At 39.8% G+C, this 25,294-nt stretch overlaps 2 protein-coding genes across 2 annotated transcripts; both read left to right on the forward strand.

Moving 5' to 3' along the window:
* Positions 1-181: 181 nt before the first annotated feature.
* GTSE1 (G2 and S-phase expressed 1) lies at positions 182-10,934 on the forward strand. The gene is made up of 11 exons (XM_008493087.2): positions 182-261; positions 988-1,051; positions 1,133-1,748; positions 2,884-3,054; positions 4,345-4,495; positions 5,775-6,152; positions 6,273-6,342; positions 6,757-7,005; positions 8,165-8,345; positions 9,474-9,614; positions 10,587-10,934. The coding sequence occupies exons 1-11, from the start codon at positions 183-185 to the stop codon at positions 10,668-10,670; spliced, it is 2,184 nt and encodes a 727-aa protein (XP_008491309.1). The 5' UTR covers position 182; the 3' UTR covers positions 10,671-10,934.
* A 1,824-nt stretch (positions 10,935-12,758) lies between these two features.
* Positions 12,759-24,161, forward strand: TRMU (tRNA 5-methylaminomethyl-2-thiouridylate methyltransferase). The gene is made up of 11 exons (XM_030469088.1): positions 12,759-12,863; positions 13,255-13,420; positions 14,680-14,786; positions 15,512-15,634; positions 17,418-17,590; positions 18,543-18,596; positions 19,127-19,193; positions 19,980-20,080; positions 21,091-21,235; positions 21,467-21,549; positions 22,423-24,161. The coding sequence occupies exons 1-11, from the start codon at positions 12,779-12,781 to the stop codon at positions 22,567-22,569; spliced, it is 1,251 nt and encodes a 416-aa protein (XP_030324948.1). The 5' UTR covers positions 12,759-12,778; the 3' UTR covers positions 22,570-24,161.
* Positions 24,162-25,294: the final 1,133 nt, after the last annotated feature.

A 25,294-nucleotide genomic window follows, 5' to 3' on the forward strand; every position in this document is an offset into this window, starting at 1 on the left:
ATCCCACAAGCAACGTTTGTGTGGCTGTCCCTAAGTATAAGAGTCTTTAAAGGGAATATTTACCTTGCTAATTTGACAGTATCATAAAAGTGGGACCTTATTTTTTAATGAGGTCTCATTTTAATAGTTTGTGAGCTGGTTTGAAACCTACTGCATACCTAATTCTGTATTTTCCAGACACTATGGAGGCAGGAAAAGAAATGGCAGCACGTTGCTTAAGCCAGGCAACTGAAGAAAAACTGGATGTTGGCGTGAGCAATGGTAAGTAGAGAACATGTTGGGGTATTTTCTATGTGGTATATCCCTTATTAAAGATTAACTCACTTTATATCAGTAGACCTCTTGTATCTGCTTTATATCTTGTTTTCTGAAGTCACTTCCTTCTGATGATGATGCTGATGTGCTCCTGTTGCCAGTCTCAGACTTAGAAGCCTTCACAAGAGCTTGTGGAGCACTGGTGCTAGAGCATATATGGTAGTGACTTGATGCCCTCAACCTCTCTTCTACACATCTAATCTGAGGTCTTCCCTTTTCCTCTGCTGTCAGTTGCTGATTCAAGTAATTAGTGCATTTATTTTAGCTAATAGGAAAACTACTTTTTCTCAGTGGCTCCTGTGGTGGTCTGAAAAAGAAAAGAACTGACTGACAGATAGCACAGCTGCATTGTCACATAGCTCTAGGTCATTCATATATTCTCACTTTTCTTGATTGGAAACTTCTGATACCCTTTCCCACAAACAGATTCCATGTTCCTGTTATGGATGCTTAGGAATAAGCATTGAGACCTTTCATGATATTTGGGCATCTCTCACAAGTATGATCATTTTTGCAGCTGTACCTGCAATTCCTTGACCTGAACAATTTTTTTATTATTCTAATTTTTTAAACTTTGTAGCTAAACCTTTCTTTGCCCTTTGATATCTAAACTAATAACACATCATTTTTATTGCAAATATTGTGAATCCCATGACAAAATCCTTATTATAGTTTCAGACTTTCCTCTTCTGACTGATGAAACGTTTGATTTTGACCTTTCACTCTCTCCAGCAAGGTAAGTGAAGAGTCTTACAGGTAAATATACCTTTAAAATGGATACACAGTAGGTGCTGGGCTAATTTATCTTTCTTCACAGTGGAAATGAAGATGAAGTTTTTGTTGGACCTTTAGGACACAAAGAAAAATGTATTGCTGTCAATATTGAAGAAACAAAAAGTGCTGAAAAGACCATGCCTGTTTCTGATGATAAACTCCTCTGGAGCCCCCTTACAGGAGAGAAATATGTGGAAATTTTCAAAGAAGCTCGTTTGTTAGCACTGCAAATTGAGACTGGAAGCAAGAATCAACAAACTAAAATTAACCAAATGGAAGAACATGAAAACAAGATCATAGAAAAATTCGTGGAGGACTCAAAGTCAAAACTGAAAATACTGAGAAACCAAACTATAGAGATAAGTCCTAGGGCTGTTAAGAGGGAGACTTACTGTGTGTGGGATAGCCCAGCGTGTCAGCTGCCACAGTGTTTTCAGAAGGAATCGGATAAACATTTATCAGATGATAAAACTCATGGCCTTCCTACTCCTCCAAACAGAAGCCCTGTTCAAATGTGTGTATCTGCTGAAGAAATTGCCAGCTCATCTCTGACACAGGAACAGAAAACTAATGAAAGAAATACAAAGGAAACTGGCAAGCTGCCAGTGGCACAGCCTTCATCCACTCTTGGGAAAAGCAATTTGTTGACTATTGAAAAGGTAAAGACAGTTTGTGGGGAAACAATATTTTTCTTAAACATGGCCTTTGTTTTTAGGAATGCTTAAACTGTCTACAAGCTTTTTTTTTTTAAAGTGAACTTTAAACTTTTGATGCTTCTCTACCTCATAAAATCCTTAGGTAGGAAACATTACTATACACACACAAAGAAAAGGAAAGAGCAGATACTGTTGTATAGTAGCCAACTAGTTTCTTCCATGACAATGTACAGCATCTGGCAGGCAAATTTATTTTCCATTATATTCTGATTTTGTGAATGCCATCATTCCTGCCTTCTGTTTTAACACTTTGTTGCTGGTAAAAAGTACTACTTCTCTGTACTTAATGTGCAAAACTGGCTATGTTTACTTTTAACCCTTGTCATGGAGGTGGGGAGTGAACCAACCCTACAATTCTTTTGATATGGCAGGAAAACCTTCTAGATTTAGTACAACTCACAACTTGTGTCAATCATGAAAAATAATGGTATTACATCTAGGATGTGGCTATGTGACCAGCTAAAAGTAAATCCTAGGACAGCAAAGAAACAGTTGTTAGTGACCTTGTGTCTACAAATCCCAGTCTCTAAGTCTAATATCTTCTGGATTTTATTGCTTTACATCTTATGACTTAGACTCCAGTACGTGCTACAAAATTTACTGCAAATGTGATATTGGCTCCTTGGGAACCATAACCTGTGGAAAATAGAGAAACCTTTTGGCACAAATCTCTTCTTGATTTTGAGTGCTATAAGAAATAGCAGAGTCTTAATCCTTTAGCACTTTCTAAATAGATGGTTTGGATGCAGTCTACTGTTGTAGTGTCTTGACGTTTGGAAAGCTTGAGTAAAGCAGCACAAATATCTCATAGTTGTGAGGAAGAACTGCTACAGGATGTAGGTGAGGATGATCAAGTGAAATTTGTGCTGATGAATTGTTGCAGAAGTGTTCAAGTATGATGTAGTACCTAGCAGTTACACTTTCTGAACTATATTAGTCTAATGACTAAGGCTTGACTGGAAACAAAGGCTTTTTCATTGACTGTTGTCTTGGTTTCTTAAGAAAATCAATTTGTGGAAAAGGTTTAGTGCTTTCTAGAAACACCACAGCTTTTAAAACATTGCGTTGAAATTTGCAGGCCAAACCAGGAAAACATACTAATATTTCTGCAAAGAGAGACATGAGCAGTGTGGGATCATCTGAAGAGCTGATTTCTGATAAATCCAGTGTTCCTTCAGATGTTTTTGAGTCTTCAGTCAGTAGCAGTTCCTCAATGCAAGACAAAAAAGCCCTTCCTGCACAAAGTAAGGTAATGGCAAGCATTCTAGTATGAAAATAACTTTTGTCATCTTCTAATAAAAACCTGACTCTAGATTGCTTTCAAATGTAATGCTAGTATTTTATTGCAAAATGACTTTAAAAGTAGTCTGTTCTATAATTGTACTTTAATGTGTGCTTTAAGTCTATAACACAATAGATATACTTAAAAGCAACTATACATGTGTTGGATTAACAATCATTACCTTTGCTTTTAAAACACTAGCTGCAGGTAAGTGATGAGGAATTTCATGTAAGAAAGTTTTTTTTGTGTGTAGTTAAATAGACCATATGAGAAGGTTGCCATCATTTGTTTGAAGGTAGAACACCTTGAGCTTCCATGCTGCATGCTGCTTCACTGAACTGCAGGATGGTTGATGCTGAAGGGCCCTCTGGGGGTCATCTGGCACAACCACTTGCTCAAGCAGGGCCACCTAGGGCTGGTTATCCAGGATTCTGTCTAGATGGCTTTTGAATATCTCCAAGGATGGAGACCTCAACAACCTGTCTCAGCAACTGTACCAGTGCTGATGGCTCTCACAGTTAAAAAACCTGTTTCCTGATGCTCAGAGGTAGAAAGGTGGAACCTCCTGTTTTTCTGTCAGTGCCCATTGCCTCTGGTCCTGTCACTGGACACAGCCCTTCCAGATATTTGTATACATTGAGGAGATCCATCTTGTGCCTTCTTTTCTATAGGGTGAACAGTCTCGGCTTTTTAAGCCTTTCCTTAGATGGAGGTTTTCCAGTCTCGTAATCATTTTAGTGGCCCCTTGCTGAATTCCTTCCAGTAGTCCCAAATCACTCATACTGGTGTGTCTAGAACTGGACACAGATCTTCAGGTGTGGCCTCTCTACTGGAGGAGGATGCATCCCAGGATACGTTGGTGTTCTTCACTCAAAGGCACCTTGCTGGCTCATCTTCAGTTTGTCCCCCAGTACTCCCAAGGGCTTTTTCTGTAAAGCTGCTCCCTAGCTAGCAGGTGTCCAGAATATACTGGTGCCTGAGGTTATTCCTTTTATTCTTTAATCCCTTTAAGGCCATACTTAAGTTTGTGGTATGAGCAAAAATAAGTCCACCTCCTAGGTCTGGTGTTACAGTTCTATGCAATAACCCCATTATAACAAACTGTTCCTAAGAAAATTCTGAAAACTAATCTGCAGAAGGCATTTCTCTAAAATTCTCAAATGAAAAGCTATTACACCAAGAAAGAGCATGACAAAATGATGTTAATAGTGTGGATTATTTTTTTTGCTTTTGAATAAACTATATTCTCTGCTTTAGCTTGGCTTAAAGAAGATAACACATCTGAAACTTCCTGGTGTTGCCAGTGGTCTCCCAAGAAAGACGACTACATCATCATCATCTTCATCAGTTACCAGCATGAACTCAAGCCTTAATTCAAGTTTACCCATTTCTCCCATAGGAAAAAATGGTAATCATTCTTACTGTAGATTTCTGCCACAAATTAATTTTGAAGTGTGGCTGGAACTGTGATTTTTGATGTTTTAATGATGTCTAGTACATACAAGTACTAAGAAATATTTTGAATGGAGAATAAAATTTTGTAGGATAGCCTAATAAATCCCTGTGAAGTAAAGATAAATCTTATACTGTTTTCACATGTAAAAAGTGGATTCAGGTAAGCCTGGTGCTGCCTACATGTAAGGGTCTGAGCTAGAAAGTAAGCAATGCCTAGGAAGCCTGTTTGGTTTGTACACAATCTCTGTTACAGCCAAGTACATGAGCTTCTGATCTGTAAGCTTGTCTACCTTAACAACAAAACCAAAAAGCTTCACATCAAAACAGATGAAATAAGGAATGTGGAAGGCCTAGTTCCAAGTTCAGAGTTTCTGTAAGCCTAATAAAAGGATAAGCTTTACTGAAGGAGATTTGGAAAAAAACAACCAAAAACCCAACAAAACAAACCCCAAAAAAACCCACAACCACCAAACAAAAAACCCAGCAAATCTCTGGGGAAATAACTGAATATGACCCAGAGGCTTATGCTGTAATGAGAGCGTGAATTTGACCCTTTCAGTAACCCTCAAAGGATCAGGAAAATAGTCTCCTAAAATTACTTGTAGATCAAGATACCAAACTACTGAATATTTTCATTTTATACTTTACTTATTGATAATAATTTATTGATAATATATATATTATATATCAATAATATATTTATAATACTGATATATTGATAATATATCAGTAAAAGTTTTTCTTTATTCTGTATGATAGAAGTGTCTAGTCGAGATTCATCCTATTAATTAAAGTAACCTACTGACTGAAAGCAAGAACCACACAGAGAACTGAGGAAAGCACTTGTGAGGAGTGGCTTTAACCTGTGGTCTTGGTGTAACTGGAGCTATTACCTTGAATGCCTGCTTAAGAGCCAGCTATGCTGGGAGAAAATGTTGAAAATGTAACTTGAATGTGCAAGATGTTTTGGCATTCCTTGAAGAATGTTCTTAGACTTGATTGCAGTAATTCAGGAATTTGGTAAGGAGCCTTTCCAAAACAGACAAATTGCTGATTAATTCAGGGAATAAGTTTTCTGTAGTTCTATGTGTTCTCCTTAGACTTGAGTTGTTTGAACATAGCAATTTACAGTATTTAAATTTATTTTTTTCCTGTGTGAATGCAATTGCTCTGCTTAGTCAAAAACTTAGCAGTAAGCAATGATTCAGAAGTATAACAACTTTCTATTTCAGGGAAATTGAGCTTGTCTTCAAAAGCCAATGTGTGCGGCTCTAAGCTTTCATCTAGCACAAACAGGCTGTCCTTTGTCAGACCCACCAGAGTGTCATCTCTGCAGGCTGCCAACACTGAGAAATCCACGAAGCAAGAGAGATCAGCTAGTACTCCCAAAATGCCTAAACCTGTAAGCTTGGCTAAATCTTCAGCTTCTTCAACATCATCTGAGGCTGTAGGCAGTGGAATTCAGAGGCTGAGCTCTGTCCCCAGTTTGCAGAAGCTGGGTCAGCAGAATAAAGATGGAAATGCAACAAAAGGAAGCCTGTGTCCAAAGCCCAGGGCTAGAGTTCTGTCTGTTCCTACAAGTCAAACTAAGGTTCCAGTGAAGACTGGAGGTAAGCACTTGCTTCGCATGACCAATTGTCTTTGGCTATTAAAAGCAAACGTTACCTTCATTGCTTATAATTTATGAAAAATATAAAAATGTGGATAGCAATTAACATTTTTCTCTTTAGATACACCAAGCAAATCGGCACCAAAAGCAGCACCATCTCTTGGATTAACATTTTGTGGCACTCCTGGAAGGTAGGGCTTATCCCTAAATGGAGGTACTGAGGCACACTGCTGATCATGTAACATTGTTGGGTACTGAAACTGTCTTTAAAAGTTCTCCATTGAGGTCTAGTCCCTTGAGACCCTACAGGTTGGCTGTGTTGGTATATTAGCCAAAAAACCAAACCAAAGCCCCACCCAAACTAAACCAAGCAACCACCCACCCATGCTGCTCAGAAGTAGAATTTCTTTCCAGTGCAAAACAGACTTGAGTCATTCATAAAGGAATTCCAGTGAAGCAAAGCCTTTACTGTGCTGTGATTATCAGCTTTATAATGATTCCTGTTCCCTTACTCAGCAAAGGGAAACTGATTCCTGTGGTTTGGTAGAAGAGGTTGAATAAAAATGTTTCTAGAAGCTTTTGGTTGATGCATGTTCCTTTTCTAGTGCCATGGCAGTCAGCACTCCTGTGAAAGCCTCAGAAGATGGAATCTTTCAGAATTTTTGTCTTCCTGAGAGGTCAGTCTCCATGACTCCTGCCAGTCTGAAAAGGTCTGGCTTACCTACACCCCTTCGTCGCATCTCAGGATTTCCACCAGTGACCCCCAAATCTGCACCAAGAATGTCATTCTCTTCACATGCTGCATCTGTTGACCAAAGTTCCAGATTTTCTACTAAGAAGACTCTAACATCTGGGTAAGACAGAAAACCTCATTGTATGAAATTGGTATTTTGGGCAAACTGCCTCTAATTCTTAGGATGATGTTCAGGTTTCAAGGACCTCTGCTAAATGTTAAAGGATTTGAGCATAGATGCTCTATAGGCCTAACAAAGTTATATCTACAAGCCTCACTCAGATGGATCAATGGCTAACACTGAAGAATTATAGTCTCTAACAGGCAGTTTCTATTTCTTGAGCTTGCAGACAACTTGAGAGATGTATCTGATGCTCTGACTGGAAACAAATGCTATTTTGCTATTGACTTTCAGTGAAGGGAAGTAGCTGGTTAAAATAAGCATTACTTCTAATCTTGTTTTATACTGTTGCAAACACTTCTGTAAAAATTAGTTTAAGCATCAGTCAAAAAGCCTAGAATTAAATCAACTGAATTTCAGTTTCTGAGCAGGTTTACCTATGTTTCATTTTAAATAATTGGTTGCAGAGTGGGTGAATCCTCCACTATTGTTAATTATGTTTGTCTTCTGTGAAAACTGTTGCTTTCACAGTATCAGCCCAACATCTTCTCAAGATTGCCATATTTATGTATGCAGGCTTGCTTCATAGTTGGTGGAGATGCACAACAGTAAAGCAGGAGGGATTCATGGCTAGAATAGTCTTCCTATATGTCCCATTACTTAGGCTAAATGTCCAAAATCTTTTCTCTGAAAGAAACAATTACTCTTTCTATGCTGACAATATCATACTAATCAGATCAAACCCCCCCTGGTCATCCAGGTGGTGTAGGTACTTCCTCTCAGCAGGGACTGAATAGTTTAACAATATATAATATCAATATCTGTTTGCTAATTGTTTCTTCAAAATCTAAATCAGAATACCATGTCTGACATGTAGGCTGCATGTGTATGTCACTTTAAAATTAAATTCTAATTCATTCTGAAGTCGTTAGTGGGTTTTGGGATTGTTTTTGCATGAGTAGGGTATAAATTTATTGCAGCATGAAATCTTGTAATCTTCAGGCAACCAGCACACTTTTGGATGAAAATATGGGAAGCCTTTGGTCATTAAAATCTGGGGTTTAAAAAGGAAAAAGTTAGATTAGGGGATGGTTTTGTCTGTCTTGAGTAGTTAATGCTAATTAAAGAACTTGATCATTGCCAATGCTCTCTTCCCTAGTAAAAAACAGACAAAAGAGAATAAGACATGGATATCTTCTGAAGAAGATGATGTATCTCTTCCTCCTGTGCTACCTCTTGCACTTAACTTCTCACCAGAAAAAAATCCTACAGAAGTAGGAGAAAATGAATCAAGAGAGGCTGAAGTACAAAATCAGGTGCCTGAAGAGAAACAAACAGAGGTAAACAATTACAATCTATTTTTCTACAAAACCACTAAGTACACTGCTTCAAAAGAAGTTACTTGTTATCTCAAGATGAGGGATAAGTAGGAAAACCACTTCAGAACACACAAAGTTAAAATGGATTCCTGCAAGGGATATGCACCCTCCGTTACCTGTTTTTAGCATTGAACTTCTGTTCATTGTTTTCACTAATTTTATTCTCCTCTCAAAGCTGAATGGTGAAATACTTGCAGGTTTCATATTAAATTTTCACTTCTGGATAACTTCTTTGAAATCCTTGTGGATTTGATTAGAAGTCAAACTGCCCTCACTGTCAGAGGGCAGCCATAAAAGGACCTTTTGGGGAAAAAAAATGCACTGCTGTAGCTTAATTCAGTAACCCTAAACCTGCATGCAACAAATGAGGATCTGGCCCTAAAGCCCATGTAGTAGTAAACTTAGTGAAGTGTCGTGTACTTAGACCAGCAAATATTTTTCCCCTCTCCCAAGAATCTACTGGCTTTGTGTCGAATGCTGGCACTCCACAGGCTTTAAAGAAAAAGAGTGGAACTGGTAGTTTTGAAATGTTAGCCTGTCAAAATGGCTGTTGACTTACAAATACTCAGGTGCAGAATAGTCTGTAGATTAATTAGTTGATGTTTCTGCATCAGCGTTTTCCTTGTTAGGCTTACTTGATGAAGCAAACTATCTGTTATAGAATTGCCTAGTCTATGTATAGAATAGTTAAACTGGACAAAAGCATAATTCTGTTTGGAGCTCCACAGAATAGTTTATATGGCTAAATAACATTGCACAATAATTGTAGTCAAGCCATTTGAATATTAAGAAAGTTATTACACTTCTGTTTTAAATTTACCTTAACTCTGTTTCTAAAAATTGTTTTATGCCTCAAGGAGCTATTTTTGTCCCACTGCATTTTCTCTCTTTAATGCTACCTATTGGTAGAGCACAAGCTGAGGGTTTGACAGTGTGTGCAAACAATCCTGCATGAAAAATACCCCAGCTGTAAATTAAGCCTCCCTGTGACTTTTACAGCTGTTTAAGTGCCATTGACTGCCTACGTGTTGATGAAGGAATCTTGGAGAACAGAGGAGAAAATCTGAGCTGCCTTTTTTTTTTTTTTAGGCACTGCTAGTAGATATTGAAGTAGACAAATCTCTCCCACACGCTTTGGAATGTGAAAGTAGACCTCTGATTGATCTTTCCAATACTCCTGAAGTGAATAAGATCACTCCTCTAAAGCCCATATTCTCAGGGCAGGTAAAGGTAAGTTATATTCAGGTCTTATGCACATGGTAACAAAAATGTCAACTGAGTGCATTTGCTTGTCTGCAGAGTAGTTCCACAATACTGTAAGAATTGTGTAATAGCTGAATGTGTTCAATATGATACTAAGTTCCTCTTAAGTGAAGAGAAGCTATGTTTACAGTCAAACAGGGTGCTCTAAACTAGACCTTGGTTGAGCAACCTGCAACTGGGATAAGAAATAGGATGGAAGAAGAATTTAAAGTAGTTGTCAAAGAATAAGCACTGAAACAGTTCTGAAGCAGGAACTGAATTTTGTCTTCAGTAGAGGAGGCATGCTGGCTCTTGGTTTTCTTTTTGTGCAGATTTTTAGTTCTTGGCAGCAGCAGTTTATTTTTAACAAGAACAGCAAGGCTGTCTCTCCTGTTTAACTCCTTTTCTGATCCCCTCCTTAGCTGGAAGACTTCTTGAATCTGCTCTAAATTTGACAAGTATTTCAGGGCAAGGGTTTTTTGTAGCCTAGTTTGAAGGTAAATGCTGTTAGGTATTGTCAGATGAATGATGGTAACTAAGGAAATAGCCTTGGGTGGCATTACAGGTAGTTGGGTTCCATTTAATATCAGGTCCTTCAAAGTATCTTAGGAGGATCACAGAAGTCTGACTTCTGGGGCCATGTTCAGAGGAGTTTGTCACCCAGGAAGGGCAGCATTTACAATCTCACTTGAACATGCATAGCAGCAAAACTTAGAAAAAACCTTTTAGGCTTTTAAGGTGAATATGGGCAGTAACCACCTTGTGAGAAGCTTTTGTTTGTCTAAGAATGAACTAGATATTTATAAGTCTGAACCTAAAAGCTTGTGTCATGCTTATCTGTGTCCTCTGGATACTAATAGGAATCCTAAACCAAAAAAAGTGTTTGAAGACTACACTAGAATATTGCTGCTAGTAGTTCTGTCCAACAGCTGACTACAATAGCTTTTTTTTTTCTTTCAGCTAATTGATTTGAGTTCACCTCTTATCACTCTGAGCCCTGATGTAAACAAAGAAAATCTGGATTCCCCTCTGCTCAAGTTCTGAACTCGAGTTTACACAAATTCTTGGCATCTGTGATCTTTTAAGTGTTTAGGTGGTATTCTTCACCCATACAGGTTTTTCAAGGATGGCTATAGATTATCTGATGAACTCCATTAACAGAATAGTTAACAGTCTTGATTTAGTCAACGAGTTTGTTTTAATGGTTCTGTTCATGGATGTGCTGCAATGGATGTATTTAAGCTCTGTTGTTCTAAGAGCAGGGATATTCCCTGCGTTGGAAGCCTGTCTCCTACAAATTGTCCTTTGATTCCTTATCCCCTGTGTGCAATGAAGTTTTAATTTAAAATAAAAGTTGTTTACTAAAATGTATGAAAGAGCAACCTTTTATTATAGGCTTATTATAATATTTCAGTAGCATCTTTCATAGTAGCAATATTTCAAATAGCATCTATTTTACCAATAGATGCTAAAATGTAGGTAAAGCTTAGTGGTAGCTTTGATTCCCTGTAGCAAGTTTGGAAATAAAGGTGTTCTGTTGAGTGCTGCTAACAGCAGCAGCTGAATTTGTGTAATTCAAAGGAGAAAGCAGCAGCCTGTTACTGCCACATGGTTTAGTCCTGATATTTGAAGGTTAGGCTTGACCTTTTACACTTTCAAAGAACAGAAAAATGCTTTCTTACCTGAATTTGCTGCATTTAGGTCAACTTGTCTTGGAGACTAGACACTGCTGCTGTGTATGTGCTAGCCTAAGGCATTTATGAAATTTTTAACATGAGGCAAATGGATTTTTTCAGCTGTTTGTATTAATTAAAGAGGAAGTTGGAGGTTCAAAATCTGTAAGTAGAAAGGAGTGTTCAGGTGAGTTTGTCAAACACTGATGCTGAACAAGACTGCAGCCTTGGCTTCATCTGAAGGCACTTGTCTGCTTCTCAGCTGCAGTTACTGCAGGGTCAGACTGCTCTGAATGGAGGCCTTCTGAGTCAGGAAACAACCAGGCTGCTTGTGCCTGCCAAATATAACCCCTGAAAATGTGTAGTTTGAACACTTTCTTTTCTTGATCCTGCTATCTTTCTGTGAAAAGCATGAGATGCTGCTTCAATAAAAACACTCATTAAAACTTCAAGAGAGTGCTGTGTGGTTAAAAGCAGTACTCAAACCAGGTCCTCAACTAGTCTTTAAAGGGGGGGAGAAATAAGTTTGGGTGTATATTTCTGAAGTGCAAGGGGAGGAGTTTTTGAGTTTTTTTTTTTTTTTTTTAAACAGATGTAGTGATATATTTATTTTTAAAGAAGAGATAAATAGGTTTATGCCCTGTACCTTAAATACTGGCAGCAGAGCCAATCATTCCACGTCCCTTGAGAGCTACCTTCTGTGGATGTCTGCTTTTGCAGGCAGCACATTTAAGTCCCGGCTTAGAGCAAGACCACGACAACTTCTGAAAAACTGGGAGTCATCTGTGAGTTGAAGCACCCCAGTATGTGATCCTGAAGCAGGCACCTGGCCAGCTGAATATTTGTGGGGTTCAGCACCTCTATGGACTATCTTAACCACTGGAGTGCAGACACTGAGTTGACAGCTTCATGTGTCTTCAACTCAGCCAAATTCCGACTTTGAAGAGGCACAAGTCAGTTGCTCAGAAGATGTTTGAAGCAGGGTTAGTGCAGGAGGTGCAGGGGGAGCCTGCAGTGCCCTAGCAGGAGCTGGAGCCACCTGGGTTATGAGGTGATGATGAACACGGAGCAGCCGTACCCAGACCACAGCTTTCCTCTGCCCCTTCTTCTCTCCAGCAAAGGGCCGAGTCCCGCTGCTCGGGGGCAGGGGGAGGGCTCCCGCTTTTCCCTGTGTTTGGGAGGAGGGGTCTGGCCCCAGCGCTCTCCCGATGCTCCCGCTGGCTTTCCAGGGGTCTGCCCTGCAGCCCCGAGCCCCGCGTCCCTGGGGGCAGGAGCGGTGCGGGGCCGGCAGCGAAGGTGGAAAAGCACCGAGAGCCTCCCCCGCCCCGCGCCTTTATGAGCCGGCGGCTACGGAACTGTCCCCCGCCGCAGCTCAGCGCCGGAACCCAGAGGCGGAGCCGCGTTTCCCGCCGAGCGCCGTAGGGCTCCGGACCGCCGCAGCCACCGGAAGGGCGGTCCGTGCGGCGGGAAGCGGGGGCGATGCAGGCGGCGGGGCGCCGTGTGGCCTGCGCCGTCTCCGGCGGGGTGGACAGCGCCGTGGCCGCTCTGCTGCTGCGCCGCCGAGGTGGGTGAAGGCGGCGGGGCCGGCACCGCCCTCCGCCCCCGCTGCTGGGGCCGCCCCTCACCTCCCGGCCGCGCCCGGCCCGGCCCGGCCCGGCTGACACCGCCCCCTCCTCCTCCGGCGGGTGGAGCGGCCCCGCCTCACGGAGGGTGCTGAGCGGTACCGTGAAGGGAGGAGAGGAGCCGGGAGTTACGGAGTGTCCATCTTTGCCTTGGCGTGCCGGGGGAGCTCGGGTTTGTGCCAGTTATGGAGAAAAAAATACTCCTGGGAAGGCTGGGAGGGCGTTTGCCGAGTACAGGGAAGCGATTACTCAAGCACGTCATGAAAACCACAGGTTTTGGGTCTGGGCTGTAAGAATCGCGCTGTATCGGTCATTCTTGCCGTCGTTCCATAGGCTACCAGGTGACAGGCGTCTTTATGAAGAACTGGGACCCTCTGGATGAACAAGGAGCTTGTTCCATTGACAGAGATTGTGAAGATGCTTACCGGGTTTGCCAGAAGCTTGATATTCCTTTTCACCAAGTTTCCTACGTGAAAGAATACTGGAATGAAGTGTTCAGGTACAAACACGTTTACAAGAGATGTTTTTTCAGTGTTTTAGTGTAGTGCCATGTTACTGTGACAAGCATAGATACATAATGGTCCATGGCAGCTCACTGCTGTATTATTAGTGCTAAGAGAGGGTATGGAAGCCTCTTAAATATCAGAGGAATTATTTTTTTCTCTCAATCATACTTAAGATCAGAATATATATGTTAGTTTTATTGTTTGTTATTATTTAAGTTAATAGATTTCTCCCTAATTATTATGAGTATATGTTGATTGCTTTGTTGTGGCTCATTTCATCTTCACACATAATGGCCCAGCCTTATTTAACTTGAAAAAAAAAGTATTTAATGGGGTTAGGGTTCTAGGGTTAGGACTGCTGAAGGTCATTAAGTCCAACCCCCCTGTCCTGGGCAGGGACATCTTCCACCAGCTCAGGTTGCTCATATGTAGGAACAGATTTAATTCAACAACTTGCATTGACCTGACCCTACAGCACAGTCAGAAAGAAGCAATTGATTCTGTTTCAGATGGTGGAAAGTAATACCAAATGCTGGAGCTGCTGTGTTCTTCCAAACCTGGTCTGTGGCCTCAGTTCCTCTTGACTTGAGTGATGACTGAGGGCAAGCAAAGCAGTGTGGTGATCAGGCCTGTTGGTGCCCCATTGCATCCCTGTGTCCTGGTTTAATTTCATTAAATATCAGTTCAGTGTTTCAAAGCAAGTCGTGCTGAGCTCTTTACTTGCATGGCAGTGTAAAGCTACAGTATAACTTTGAGAGACTCCTCAGATTTCTTGAAGAAAAAAAAAAAAAGATGGGAGAAAGTCTCTATAAAATTCATCCCCATGACTACTTGTGGTTTTGTTATTGCCAATTAAGTTGTTGTCCATTCATCTGAGGCACAGTAACTCCTGGTGTGTGCTTTGTCACACTGCCACTTGGAAAAAATAAACTTTAATTCTGAGAGTATTTCCTAGGAGATGTGCACGGTGGGCAGCCATCTCTCCCCTGAGGGAGTATTAATGTAGTGAAACACAGTTACAAGATTGTGAGTGACCATTTGACCATGTCCTCAGTGCTCTCTGGAAAAAATCTTCCAACTGTTGTTTTTTACAATTTAAAATCTCATGGTTATTTTATTTCTTATAAAAAATGCTTAATATGACTGGCTCCCAAGTTCTCGTGTTTAAATGCATCATTCACTCTCAGGTATTATCATGCAGTGTTAATATTGCTGATATTTATTTATGAACATTTGAATCTTCATTTTACAGTGACCTCTTAAAAGAGTATGAATTGGGGAGGACTCCTAATCCTGATATTGTGTGTAACAAGCACATCAAATTCAACTGCTTTCTCCATTATGCTATGGATAACCTTGGTAAGACATTCTCAAGTGTGTCAGTACAGTGTGTGCCATGGAAATGCTTAAAAGATACAAACTCTTGAAAAGGTGAGGAAGAACATGAATTCACTTGCGTGCCTAACTCACATATCTCTCTGACAATATTTCAGAATTTGCAAAGTAGTTGGTTTTAAGTTTGCTGTTACAGAGAGAAACATAGAATGGTTCAGGAAGGACTTGCAAAGGTCATTTAGTCCAAGCCCCCTGTCATGGGCAGGGACATCTTCCACCAGGTCAGGTTTCTCATAGGTAGGAACAGATTTCATTCAACAACTTGCACTGACCTGACCATTAAGTTTTGTAGTCCTAGGTGGTCTTTCAAGTAGAAAAGGACAAGAGCTGACATGCTGATGAATAGTTTATGTTATTTAATTTTAAGTTTACATTATTTATCACCTTCTCTAGGTTGGATATTAGAAGGAATTTCTTTACGGAGAGGGTGATCAAGCATTGGAATGGGCTGCCCAGGGAAGTAGTGGATTCTCCGTCCCTGGAGTTATTTAAAAAGAGACTGGATGTGGCACTCAGTGCCATGGTCTGGTAACTGCAGCGGTGGTTCAAGGGTTGGACTTGATGATCTCTGAGGTCCCTTCCAACCCAGCCAATTCTATGATTCTATGATTCTCTATAGGTTTTCTTTCTTCACTGCTTTCCACTTTTCTTACTGGATGTTTGTAATTTTTTTTGCTGTTTTTTTGTAGGAGCAGATGCAATTGCTACTGGGCATTATGCTAGGACCTCACTAGAGGATGAGGAAGTGTTTCAACAGAAATATAGTAGAAGACCACAAAGACTTTTCAGAAACCGTTTTGAAGTTAGAAATAGTAAGTAGTTTCTTCATATTTCATTCTAGTAATGAAAGAGAAATTTAAACTATATTTGGCATCACAGAATCAGGAAGTTTGTTACCTTCCACACAGTGATTTAAACTTCAGCCTTTACAGAAGGTTGATTGCACAAAAGAGAATATTTCCATTACTGAAAATTATCCTGACTAGTGAAGTGTTAAATTTCCTGTTTTAAGGTTTCTAATTCAGGTGCCAAGGTAAGAATAAGCATTTCAGTAGTCATCAGCACTTTGGAGGAGCTGAAATGTGGATTAAGGAGACAGGGCTCACTTCTATACCCCTCAGAAGTATTTAAAGAAATTTTTATCAAGTATTTCCGTGACTTAGATAAAATTTTCATTTGTAGTATTTCTTCTATTTTGGAGAGTGTATTCGTTGACTATTCAGTATAGATAGAACTCATCATGAGGCTTTGCTTAAGTAGAATTTTAGAATTAGGGCTTTGAAACCTTAAATTTAGTAACATTTTATACAGTAATAGGACTGTGAATTATTTTACTGGGAAAAAAATTGGGTTCCCATTCAGTAATTCAACTACTTTCCCTATTTCTCTGTTCTGTAACAGCCTGGTTTTCCCAGGCAGATGAAAGTTCTGTGCAGATGTTTTTCAGGCAATGATTCTCAGAGCAGCAAAGGTGCTGGTAGCAGCAGTGCAGGTTTTTCTCTTCACTTCAATAGTCTGCCTGTGGCTCTGCAGAATCAGAGTATGATCTTGGCACCACAGTGGTTCTCCTGTTACTGATACCAGCACCAGCTTGATGAATGCTGTCTGGGTAGGCCTGTTTGGCACAGTTTGGGTGGCAATATAGAGATTTCCCAAGCAGCTCTGCCGTGGGGCATAATGCAGTAAGGTAACTCCAGACGAGGCTCTGATGTGTAATGTGAAGCTTGCTGTGCCCAAAGGGAAAGAAAGATGAAAAGTACCACAGTGCAAAGCTGCCATGGTGATAGTTTTGTGTTTCATCTTCCTTGCTTTCATTTGTTTGTTCTGGACTTAAAAGGGGTTACTTTCTTTGTTTTAATTTTATTTCTGGAAAGTTGAAATGGCCGCAACAGGACCGTGATTCACAGTTGTAGCATTTTGTGGTGTTTTAAACAGGCATCCTGCCCTGTCACTGAGATTTAGTATTATCAGTTGTGACTGAACTATCATCTTGTAGTTTAATATTTCCTTGAGTCAAGGAACACTTAAATAGAGTTTATACAACAGCAGAGCTCTTAAAGAGAGTGGACAGAATATGACTGAAAAACTGTATCAGTTTGAATTCATTTTAATTAATTATTAATTTTAATTAATTTAATTAATCTGGAGACTTCATCTTTTTAAAGAAAAAAGTCAAACTCTCTTACTTGAACATAGGCAATAACTGTTGATCATCCAAATAATTGATTTATAGCAGTGTTATTTCAGGGAAGAGCTGGGTGTCTTTTTGAAGACAAGTATACTCTATGATATTTGAATCTTCATTCTCTCTTTTCCCTTTTTTCATATTGATGTTCTTTCCAGTGACACAGGAAATACTGTAATAGATGAGGCAGCAGTAGATTTCTAAGATTCTGCCTTGTAGAAAACCATAATCTTTCTAGATCTTACTACTGGTGAGAAAATACCTACACATTTTCAATGAGACTTTGAAAAATCTGAACAATATAATCTCTACCATGTGTTAAGAAATAATGAAACTAAAACTAAATACTAAGGGCAATTGAACTAATAAAGGGGGTTATGTTGAAATGTTTTGTGTTCTGCTCTTTGCAGCTGTGAAACTCCTTCAAGGGGCTGACCTCTTTAAGGACCAGACATTCTTCCTAAGTCAGATTTCTCAGGATGCCTTGAGGAAAACAATTTTCCCATTAGGAGATTTAACAAAAAGTTTTGTGAAGAAGATAGCAGTGGAACATGGCCTTCATCATGTGCTAAAGAAAAAAGAGGCATGGTAACACTTAAACTCTTTTGTCTGTATTTTTCTCTAAAGCAGACTTTCCTGAACTCTTTGAACTTCAATCTGTGACAGCTCATCTGTGTCTGAGCACCATAATAGGATTGGTTGGGAAGCAGTTTCTTAGCTGTCCACTTGCTTAAAAGTATTTCTATGAGTTTGTGGTTAGTTGTGTATTTTAGTTCACAGATAATTTGTCTACTATTGTGTCTCAGAAGAACCAAGGTGAAGGTGAATGTGTTAGGATGCTGTGAGCCTCAATAGAAGCATTCTCTGTCTCAGTGGGTGAGAAGCCTTTTTCTTTATTTTCTGCAGCTTTTAAAGGCTTCCTCACTATTACTGTTTTTCAATCTGCCTTTATAGAAATTGAATCATAATGTTTTTCCACAGTTACTCTTTTAAAAACCCTTTTTTGTTTCCTTGAGAACTTAACACTTCTTGAATTGATCCTAAAAAGATGTAGTGCAGGCAGCAATTGTATTGCTGGTGCTGTTACAAACACTTCTAATGCCTGTGTTTGTCCACTGTAAATGGGTGGTTGAAGACTGTAGGCAGTAACTGAAAAGAAAAGGGAAGCCTGTTTTTTCCTGAAAGTTTTTTTCAAGAGGGGTACCATTACTCTGTAGTTTTTTGTTACTTCTGTACTTTAATCTGAAAGACTTCTGGTTTTAGTATACATGTAATATAGCCACCAAGGTTAGTGTATTTATTTATTGAACCTGTACTTTATTTCCTGTTATTTCTCTTCTGTCTTTATGGCTCTCACTGATACAAGAACTAGTTTACCTATGTTGGAGCAGAGGTTGTGGTTTTGTTTATTTTACATAATGCCTATCTTAGTTTGGGATACAGAGAGGGTGGAAAATATTGGACAGATTATTGACAGACATAATTTCAAATTTTTTTCTCTGTTGTATGGCTTCAATACCACATTTCCTTTTCAGAGCATGGGAGTCTGTTTCATTGGTGAAAGAAACTTTGAAAACTTCCTTCTTGAGGTAGGCAGCATTAAATGTCAGGCAATCTTTACATTCCATTCTGGTTCTCAGTAGTAATTTATTACACTATTTACTGAAAAATCTCCAGCAGCTTGTGGTCTACTCTAAGCAGCAATGTCCCATCTCCATTTTCCATCCCCAGCCTACCCAGCAGCTAATGCCAGTGCCCTGTAGGGAATATCTTGCCCCTCCACCAGTAAAGTCAGACACTTTCTGTAGCAAAAGGAGTGTGTGGAGTTGCACTCCTGTGCCTGCCAGGCTCTGACAAGCAGTTGGGATGTGGGAGGGGCAAGTGGCTGAGTTTTGCTGTCCCCTGGCATAACTGGGGATAGGGGCTGTGATAGAGACTGCACCATCTACTTTACTCTCTAGAGCAGCATCAGGGGAGAGGCAGCTGCTTGGGCAAAGATTTTACTTCTTGCAAAGTTACTTTCCAATTGCAAGAGAATGTAGTGACTGAACCTGGGATACACTGTGAGGGTTTTTTTTGGGCCATCTTGTGACTTAAACAATCTCTTCTTATTTGGTAGTATTTAGAACCTCAACCAGGTCACTTTGTTTCCATTGAAGATAAGAAGGTGATGGGAACACATAAAGGTAATTGCTAACCCACCTTAATAACTGCTTTTAGATAAATGTATTAACACTTCTTATATTTGGATGGACAATTTTGTGAAATTCCAAAGCAGTCTAGAGGGTTTTCCCAGTCTGATAACTAATAGTCTTGGAAAACTTGCATTATATAATAGTAGACTCTTGAAGTACAAATGAGACTTGACTGTTTGTTCCATGCTGCAGGACAGTAAATTACAATTATTAGGGTTATTTTGTTGACACTAAGTCATTGTTAATTTATTAGCGAGACTACTGCTTATTTTATTTTTAAAAAATGACTGTGCTTCCATTCCTGATTTTTTAGTTCCTGAAGTTTAAAAAAAAAAAATGTTACTACTTGCACCTCAGCAATTGCACAGTAGGACTTGACCAAACATGGGCAGCTTACCTTTCCCTTCCCTTCTGTCTGTCCTTCCTCTCCTCAGCTCTAGCTGCCAGAATCCTCCAAAGTAATTTATGAAAGTAGGATGCTCTATTAATACATAAAAGTAAGGGAAACTGGTAAGACTTGAGTGGTAGCAAAACCACAAAAGGAAGCTGAAGTAAAGAAAAGAATACCACAAGTGAAACATTAGTTTTAACTTTTGTGCAACAGGTACAGATAAAAACTCTGTAAGTAGATGTCAATTAAGTTTGTAATTAGCACACTTCTCTCAGCCAGCTTGGCTCATTATTCTTTGTTTAGTTTTAAAATTCATGGGAAATGACTTTAGCATATTTTCAGAAAGTAGATGTTGTTAGCAGCATTAAATTCTTGTGTTTCTTTAGGTTGGTTCCTCTACACAATAGGGCAGAGGGCTAGACTGGCAGGCCTGAAGGATGCTTGGTTTGTTGTAGACAAAGATGTCAGCACTGGAGATGTCTTTGTGGTGAGTTAATTAACACTGGCAGTGCAAATGGCTAATGCAAGTATTTTTTGACTTGTGCTGCATGGAATGGGATTCTAACCTGGGCAGAATTGTTGGCTTTCCTCTTGGGGGAAACAAGAAGGAAGGGGTGCAGCATCAGCAGGTTTGAAACATCTTGTCCAAACTGGCTTGGAAAATTGCAAAAGATTTTGGCATAAGCTTTTCCAAACAAACAGCAAATACTGCACAGAGTTCAGCCAATGTACTGACTTCTCATTTTCTACTCTGAAACATGAGAGGTTTTTTGCAGTTATTAGGACACAGTATATAGGATGTATATTATCCTGGTTTCCTATGTACTGTTACTTTCTTTTTCTAGTAAAAGAAGTAGTAGCCAATAATGCAATTCTATAATTTTTAAAACTGAGGCAGAATGTATATAACGCTGCAAGTAATTGGTGTGTTAATGACTGCTCAGATGATTGGGAGTTGTGCAGGTTGGTAGCACTGTTAACATTGCTTAAACAAGAAGTTGTTATTTGATACTGATGTGATTATACTGAGGTGTTCTACTTATTGATGTGTGTGGAGGAAAAAAATAATAATTAAATGAGAGTTAGGTGGAAACAGGCAGAACCACTAAGAAGTTTTGTGTTTTTTTCTTATGCCTTGCAGTAAGGTTGTGTGTTGTGCAGTGCCTTTCTTGGGGTGGTGCTCAGTTGAGAAATTGTAGAAGAGGGAGACAGCATCTTGTTGAGGTAGAATAATGAAGGCTGTAGGTATCTGAACTCAGCTTGAAGGAGGCAGAATTATGATTGGTGGAAGAAGAATAAAAGAAGTGACATGACTGGATGCAGGAGGCTGACAAATAATTCAGCTTGCTTTAGCCTGGTTTTGCATTGAAGACTTGCATCTGGAAGCTGATTAAGTGCTAGTAAATGCTTGCTTTTACTTGCTTGCTTTCTTGCTCAGTTCGCCTCAATTTGTTCTCTGGCAAAAACATCAGCATTAAATAAATACTGTGTTTTAAGGCACCCTCAACAGATCACCCTGCTCTGTACAGAGACTTACTGCGGACAAACCGGGTGCACTGGATAGCAGAGGAACCTCCTGCTGAGCTCGTTCGAGAGAAGATGATGGAATGTCATTTCAGGTTCCGGCACCAGATGGCACTAGGTAATCAAACTTTGTTTTACTTCTGTTTTACTCAGTTTGTGAAGCTGTGGTAGTGTGTTCAGTGTAGTTTTGCAGAAATAGTTGAGATGTTTTGGCTTGCCTTTTTGTTTCTGTAGAATTCTCTGTAGTAGTATCTTGACTTACATCTGTTTAGCTGAGTGATTAAGGTTTTTCTTTTTTAATGTGAACATAAGGATTCACTGGTAAGTGTTTGGCCATTTTCTGCTCTAGTGCCTTGTGTACTGACTCTAAACCAAGATGGAAGTGTGTGGGTGACACTAGTGAAGCCAGCAAGAGCCATCACACCTGGGCAGGTAAGTTATTAGAAGTTATTGTCATTCCTTTTTTGTATTTTCTCCTACCTGGCTAGAAGAACAGAGTAGTGTTTTTACTATCTGGAACAAAATAGTTTATTTGCAGGTGAGAGCAGTTAGCTCTGTTTTGATTGTTTATCAACTGTTTTGAAGGAGATTGTTTCTAGTTTTAAATGGTTTGTTCTCCATATAGTCTGGGAAAGTGCCTTACAAGTTTTAGAAGCCCATGAAAACATCTTTGGTAATCAGTTCTGTATACAGAAGTGGAATCTGGTGTTGTCTTCAAAAAAACAGATTTTTGAAGGCATTGGTGTGGTAATCAGCTGTGTAATATGGTTTTAGTGTTAAAATTTGTTTAGTGAGGATCTGCTTCCAGTCAATTTCATTGTCTCAGAACAGTACTGAGAAGGGGTGCTGTGTAGTGGTGCCTTTAGACACTGGTAATACAGAGGTACTCCCAGCTCCTTGGGAAGCAGTGGTTCTTAAACATTCTCTGCATGCTCTCTCCATCACGTTACTCTCCATCTTCCTCCCCAAAACTTTGGGGCCTGTGGAACACATCAATACAGAAATTGTGTGAGAGCTGTTTGTAAGGGAGAAATGCCCTTAAGAGAGGTGATCTAAGCAGTGAAGACAGCTCACAGGGGAATTTCCCCTAACAGGCTGATGTTTACACTCAGGAGAACCAACAGATCCTACATGGGCTCTTTTCCTGTATTGATTGTCTTGGGGTTTTTTTATGATTTTTTCAGGATTTTTTTCATCAGAACAAATACAAATGAATACTCTCACCCCCCAGCAGGTGTTTCACAGCCTGCAGTTGCTCACTGTGCCACTTGCAGCTGCTGAGAAGACTCTTTGTTTCTCTTCCAGTTTGCCGTGTTCTACAAGGGCGATGAGTGCTTGGGCAGTGGGAAGATCCTGAGGATGGGCCCATCGGTGTATACAATGCAGCAGGGCAAAAACAAAGAGGAAGGTCCAAAAAAGGAGGAGATTGACAAAATAGAACCAGTAACATAACATGTGGGTTTGTTTATTGGAGGACTTTGGAGAACTCACTGCCTGAGAATAATAAAAACAACAAGCATATTTTATTTGATCTGTATATTCTAGAGGTCAGTTGACCATCAGGTCCCAGCTCCTGACTGTTAGCACTGAACAGGTTTAAAATTAAAGCCAGTTTGGTACAATTTTACTGGACTGGTTAGTGTTACTTATGTTAATACATATCAAGGGATGTCTTTAAGACATTCAGTAATAGTAGTTACATATACCAGAATTTTAGTATTAAAATCATGTCTGAAATCATGAATCTATCTTTTAAGCATAAGTAAAATAGTTTTTCTTACTTGAAGATACCTGTTTCTAGGTAAAGTACATATACAGTTTTAGAGTAAATGTATGGTTGTGCTTTGAACACTGGAAAGGGAATGAGTGATACTTAAGTTCAGCATTTTGAATGAACTCAGAGCAACAGATATTTATTTTTTATTTGAAATAGTTTTATAAGAAATACTTTAGATTCTTAAAATATATTGTGATTTTAGATGTTTATGTAATTCAGAATTACAGATCTGAGGGCTTAAACAATATTGATAGTTAAATTTTACACACAACTGACTCATTTTTTGTTAACTACTGAGAACAGAGGCTGTTTGTTTTGTCTCCTGAAGAAGAGAATCTATTGTCAGTCTTCAGCAAAATGCAAATTCATATGTATTTACATATTATATAGCTAACCTAATGCAGACTTGATTGGATCTTGGATCATGCCATGTGTCAAAATGGAGTGGTATTAGGAAAAGCTGAATACCCCCATCCAAGTTACAGGAATTGAGTGTGTGTAGAGGTCACTGTAAGCTTATAATAAAACTTTGTTACAGCAAGTCAGAAAAAATGAAATCCTGTCTTTCAGCACTCTATTAGAAGGTAATTTGCACTAAAGTTCAGCTATGCAGGAGGCAGACTTTACAGATGGGTGAATGATTTTGAGATTTACATCCAGTTTGGTTCATAGGAAAAACTGTGGCATGAAGAGATGTTTTTAGCAGATCTGAAGACTTGGATTAACTGTAGCCTTCTGTCCTTTTCTGTTGCCTTAGAAGATACTAAGAGTTTCTTTTATTCCTTCTTACAAGAAAAGTAAATGGTGTAGTCTCTTTTCTCCAGAGTGGGAAAGTAGACAGGGGAGAAGACACTCTTCAGTGTCTACTTAATAGTGTGGCAAAGTTAAACAGATTTATGAAGCCCTATGGGAGAAACCTAGACTGTTAAAATGTGTGTTTGCATTACAGTAGATGTGTTTGAGAGAGGAAGAAAGCCATCCCTTTTCACCAGTGCCAAAATCAATTAAATGCAAAAGTCTGTCTTCAGGATGTCTGTCTGTTAACTGCAAAGATTATTCGTGCATCATGTCAACTCCTGATTTGTGTTGGTTTAATTGTGCTATAGGTCATAACTTTTTTTTTCCCTCATGTTTTCCTTTCCTGAAACTTCTGTCTTTTCAAAATGTGGATTTAATTACAATGGAGTTAATGCTCCGTGTTTTCTTCATTTGAGTTTTCCAGTAAATGTCCCAATTAAAATCTTGACAAATGTTTTGTGTTATACTAGTGTGGTTTTTATTATGACCTCATCTCACTGTACTCTCAGGTATGTTTGTTGTTCAGTACCTTACTGGTAGAGGTAGGTTCAGCTGTAAGGAAATGAAAAATGGCACAGCCATTTCTGTGTCTTTAAAATTCACTTCCTTTTAAAGTTCACAGAATTACAGAGGTTGGCAAGGACCTCTGGAGATCTGGTCCAACTCCACTGCTCAGAGCAGGAGCAAAATAGAGCAGGTTGCTCAGTGCTGTTATGACCTGTAGTACCCAGCCCCAAGGATGGAAACTCCACAACCTGTGTTGATAGGATCCTCCCCACCAAGCATTCCCTTCTGAAGGCTGAACAGTCTGACATCTCTTAGCTTCTTTTTTTATGAGAGATGCTCCGAATCTCCCTCATCAGCTCCTCCATATCTGTGTCAGCAAGTTACCAGCTGTTCTGTCAGGGGAAACACACAGTGATTAAGAGATGGGCAGAGAGAGGGAGGTGAGAGAAAGCAACACCAGAAGGAGAGAACAACACCAGAAGGAGAGAACAACACCAGAAGGAGAGCAATGCCAGAGCAGAGAGACCAAAGCTGGTGAGGAAGGAGTGGGAGAAAGTGCCTAAACAGAGATTTTTCTCTACATCCTGTGGTGAGGTGGCAGCCTGTCCCATGCAACCCAGGGAGGATCACGGAGCAGATGCTGCCTGTGAAGGATCCCGTTGGAACTGTTCTGAACTTTCAGCCTGTAGAAGATCATGGAGCAGATGTTGTGGACCTGCAGCCGTGAGGGGGACTGTGCCCAAAGTAGCTTGTGGCTCCATGGGCCACCTGCACAGTTTGCTCCTGAGGAACTGTGCTGCGGGAAGGACAGCACTGGAGGGATTTTTGAAGGACTTTCTCCTGTGGGAGGGACCCCACATTGGGGACTGTGAGGAATCCATTTTCGTGAGGAGGAAGGAGCAGCAGAAAACAACCTGTGAGATCCTAACTGTGCCACTGGGTGAGATATTGAGAACAAAGTACTTTGGGCTCAGAAAGAAGGGAGAGGTGGGGAAAGCATATTTAAGCTCTGGTTTGTGTTTTCTCTTTGCCCTGTTTTGATTTGGTTAATGGTAAGTTAATTTTTTTTTCCCCAAGTTGAGTCTGGCTTGCCTG

The sequence above is a fragment of the Calypte anna genome, chromosome 1 (assembly GCF_003957555.1).
Source record: "Calypte anna isolate BGI_N300 chromosome 1, bCalAnn1_v1.p, whole genome shotgun sequence".
Classification (NCBI taxonomy): domain Eukaryota; kingdom Metazoa; phylum Chordata; class Aves; order Apodiformes; family Trochilidae; genus Calypte; species Calypte anna.

Excerpts from the sequence above, each read along its gene's own strand:
- TRMU (XM_030469088.1), top strand. The coding sequence starts at position 12,779 with ATGCAGGCGGCGGGGCGCCGTGTGGCCTGCGCCGTCTCCGGCGGGGTG. Across the intron at positions 21,236-21,466 it reads CCGGCACCAGATGGCACTAG|TGCCTTGTGTACTGACTCTA; the intron begins GTAATCAAACTT and ends TTTCTGCTCTAG. Across the intron at positions 21,550-22,422 it reads GAGCCATCACACCTGGGCAG|TTTGCCGTGTTCTACAAGGG; the intron begins GTAAGTTATTAG and ends TTTCTCTTCCAG.
- GTSE1 (XM_008493087.2), top strand. The coding sequence starts at position 183 with ATGGAGGCAGGAAAAGAAATGGCAGCACGTTGCTTAAGCCAGGCAACT. Across the intron at positions 262-987 it reads GGATGTTGGCGTGAGCAATG|TTTCAGACTTTCCTCTTCTG; the intron begins GTAAGTAGAGAA and ends TCCTTATTATAG. Across the intron at positions 3,055-4,344 it reads CCCTTCCTGCACAAAGTAAG|CTTGGCTTAAAGAAGATAAC; the intron begins GTAATGGCAAGC and ends TCTCTGCTTTAG.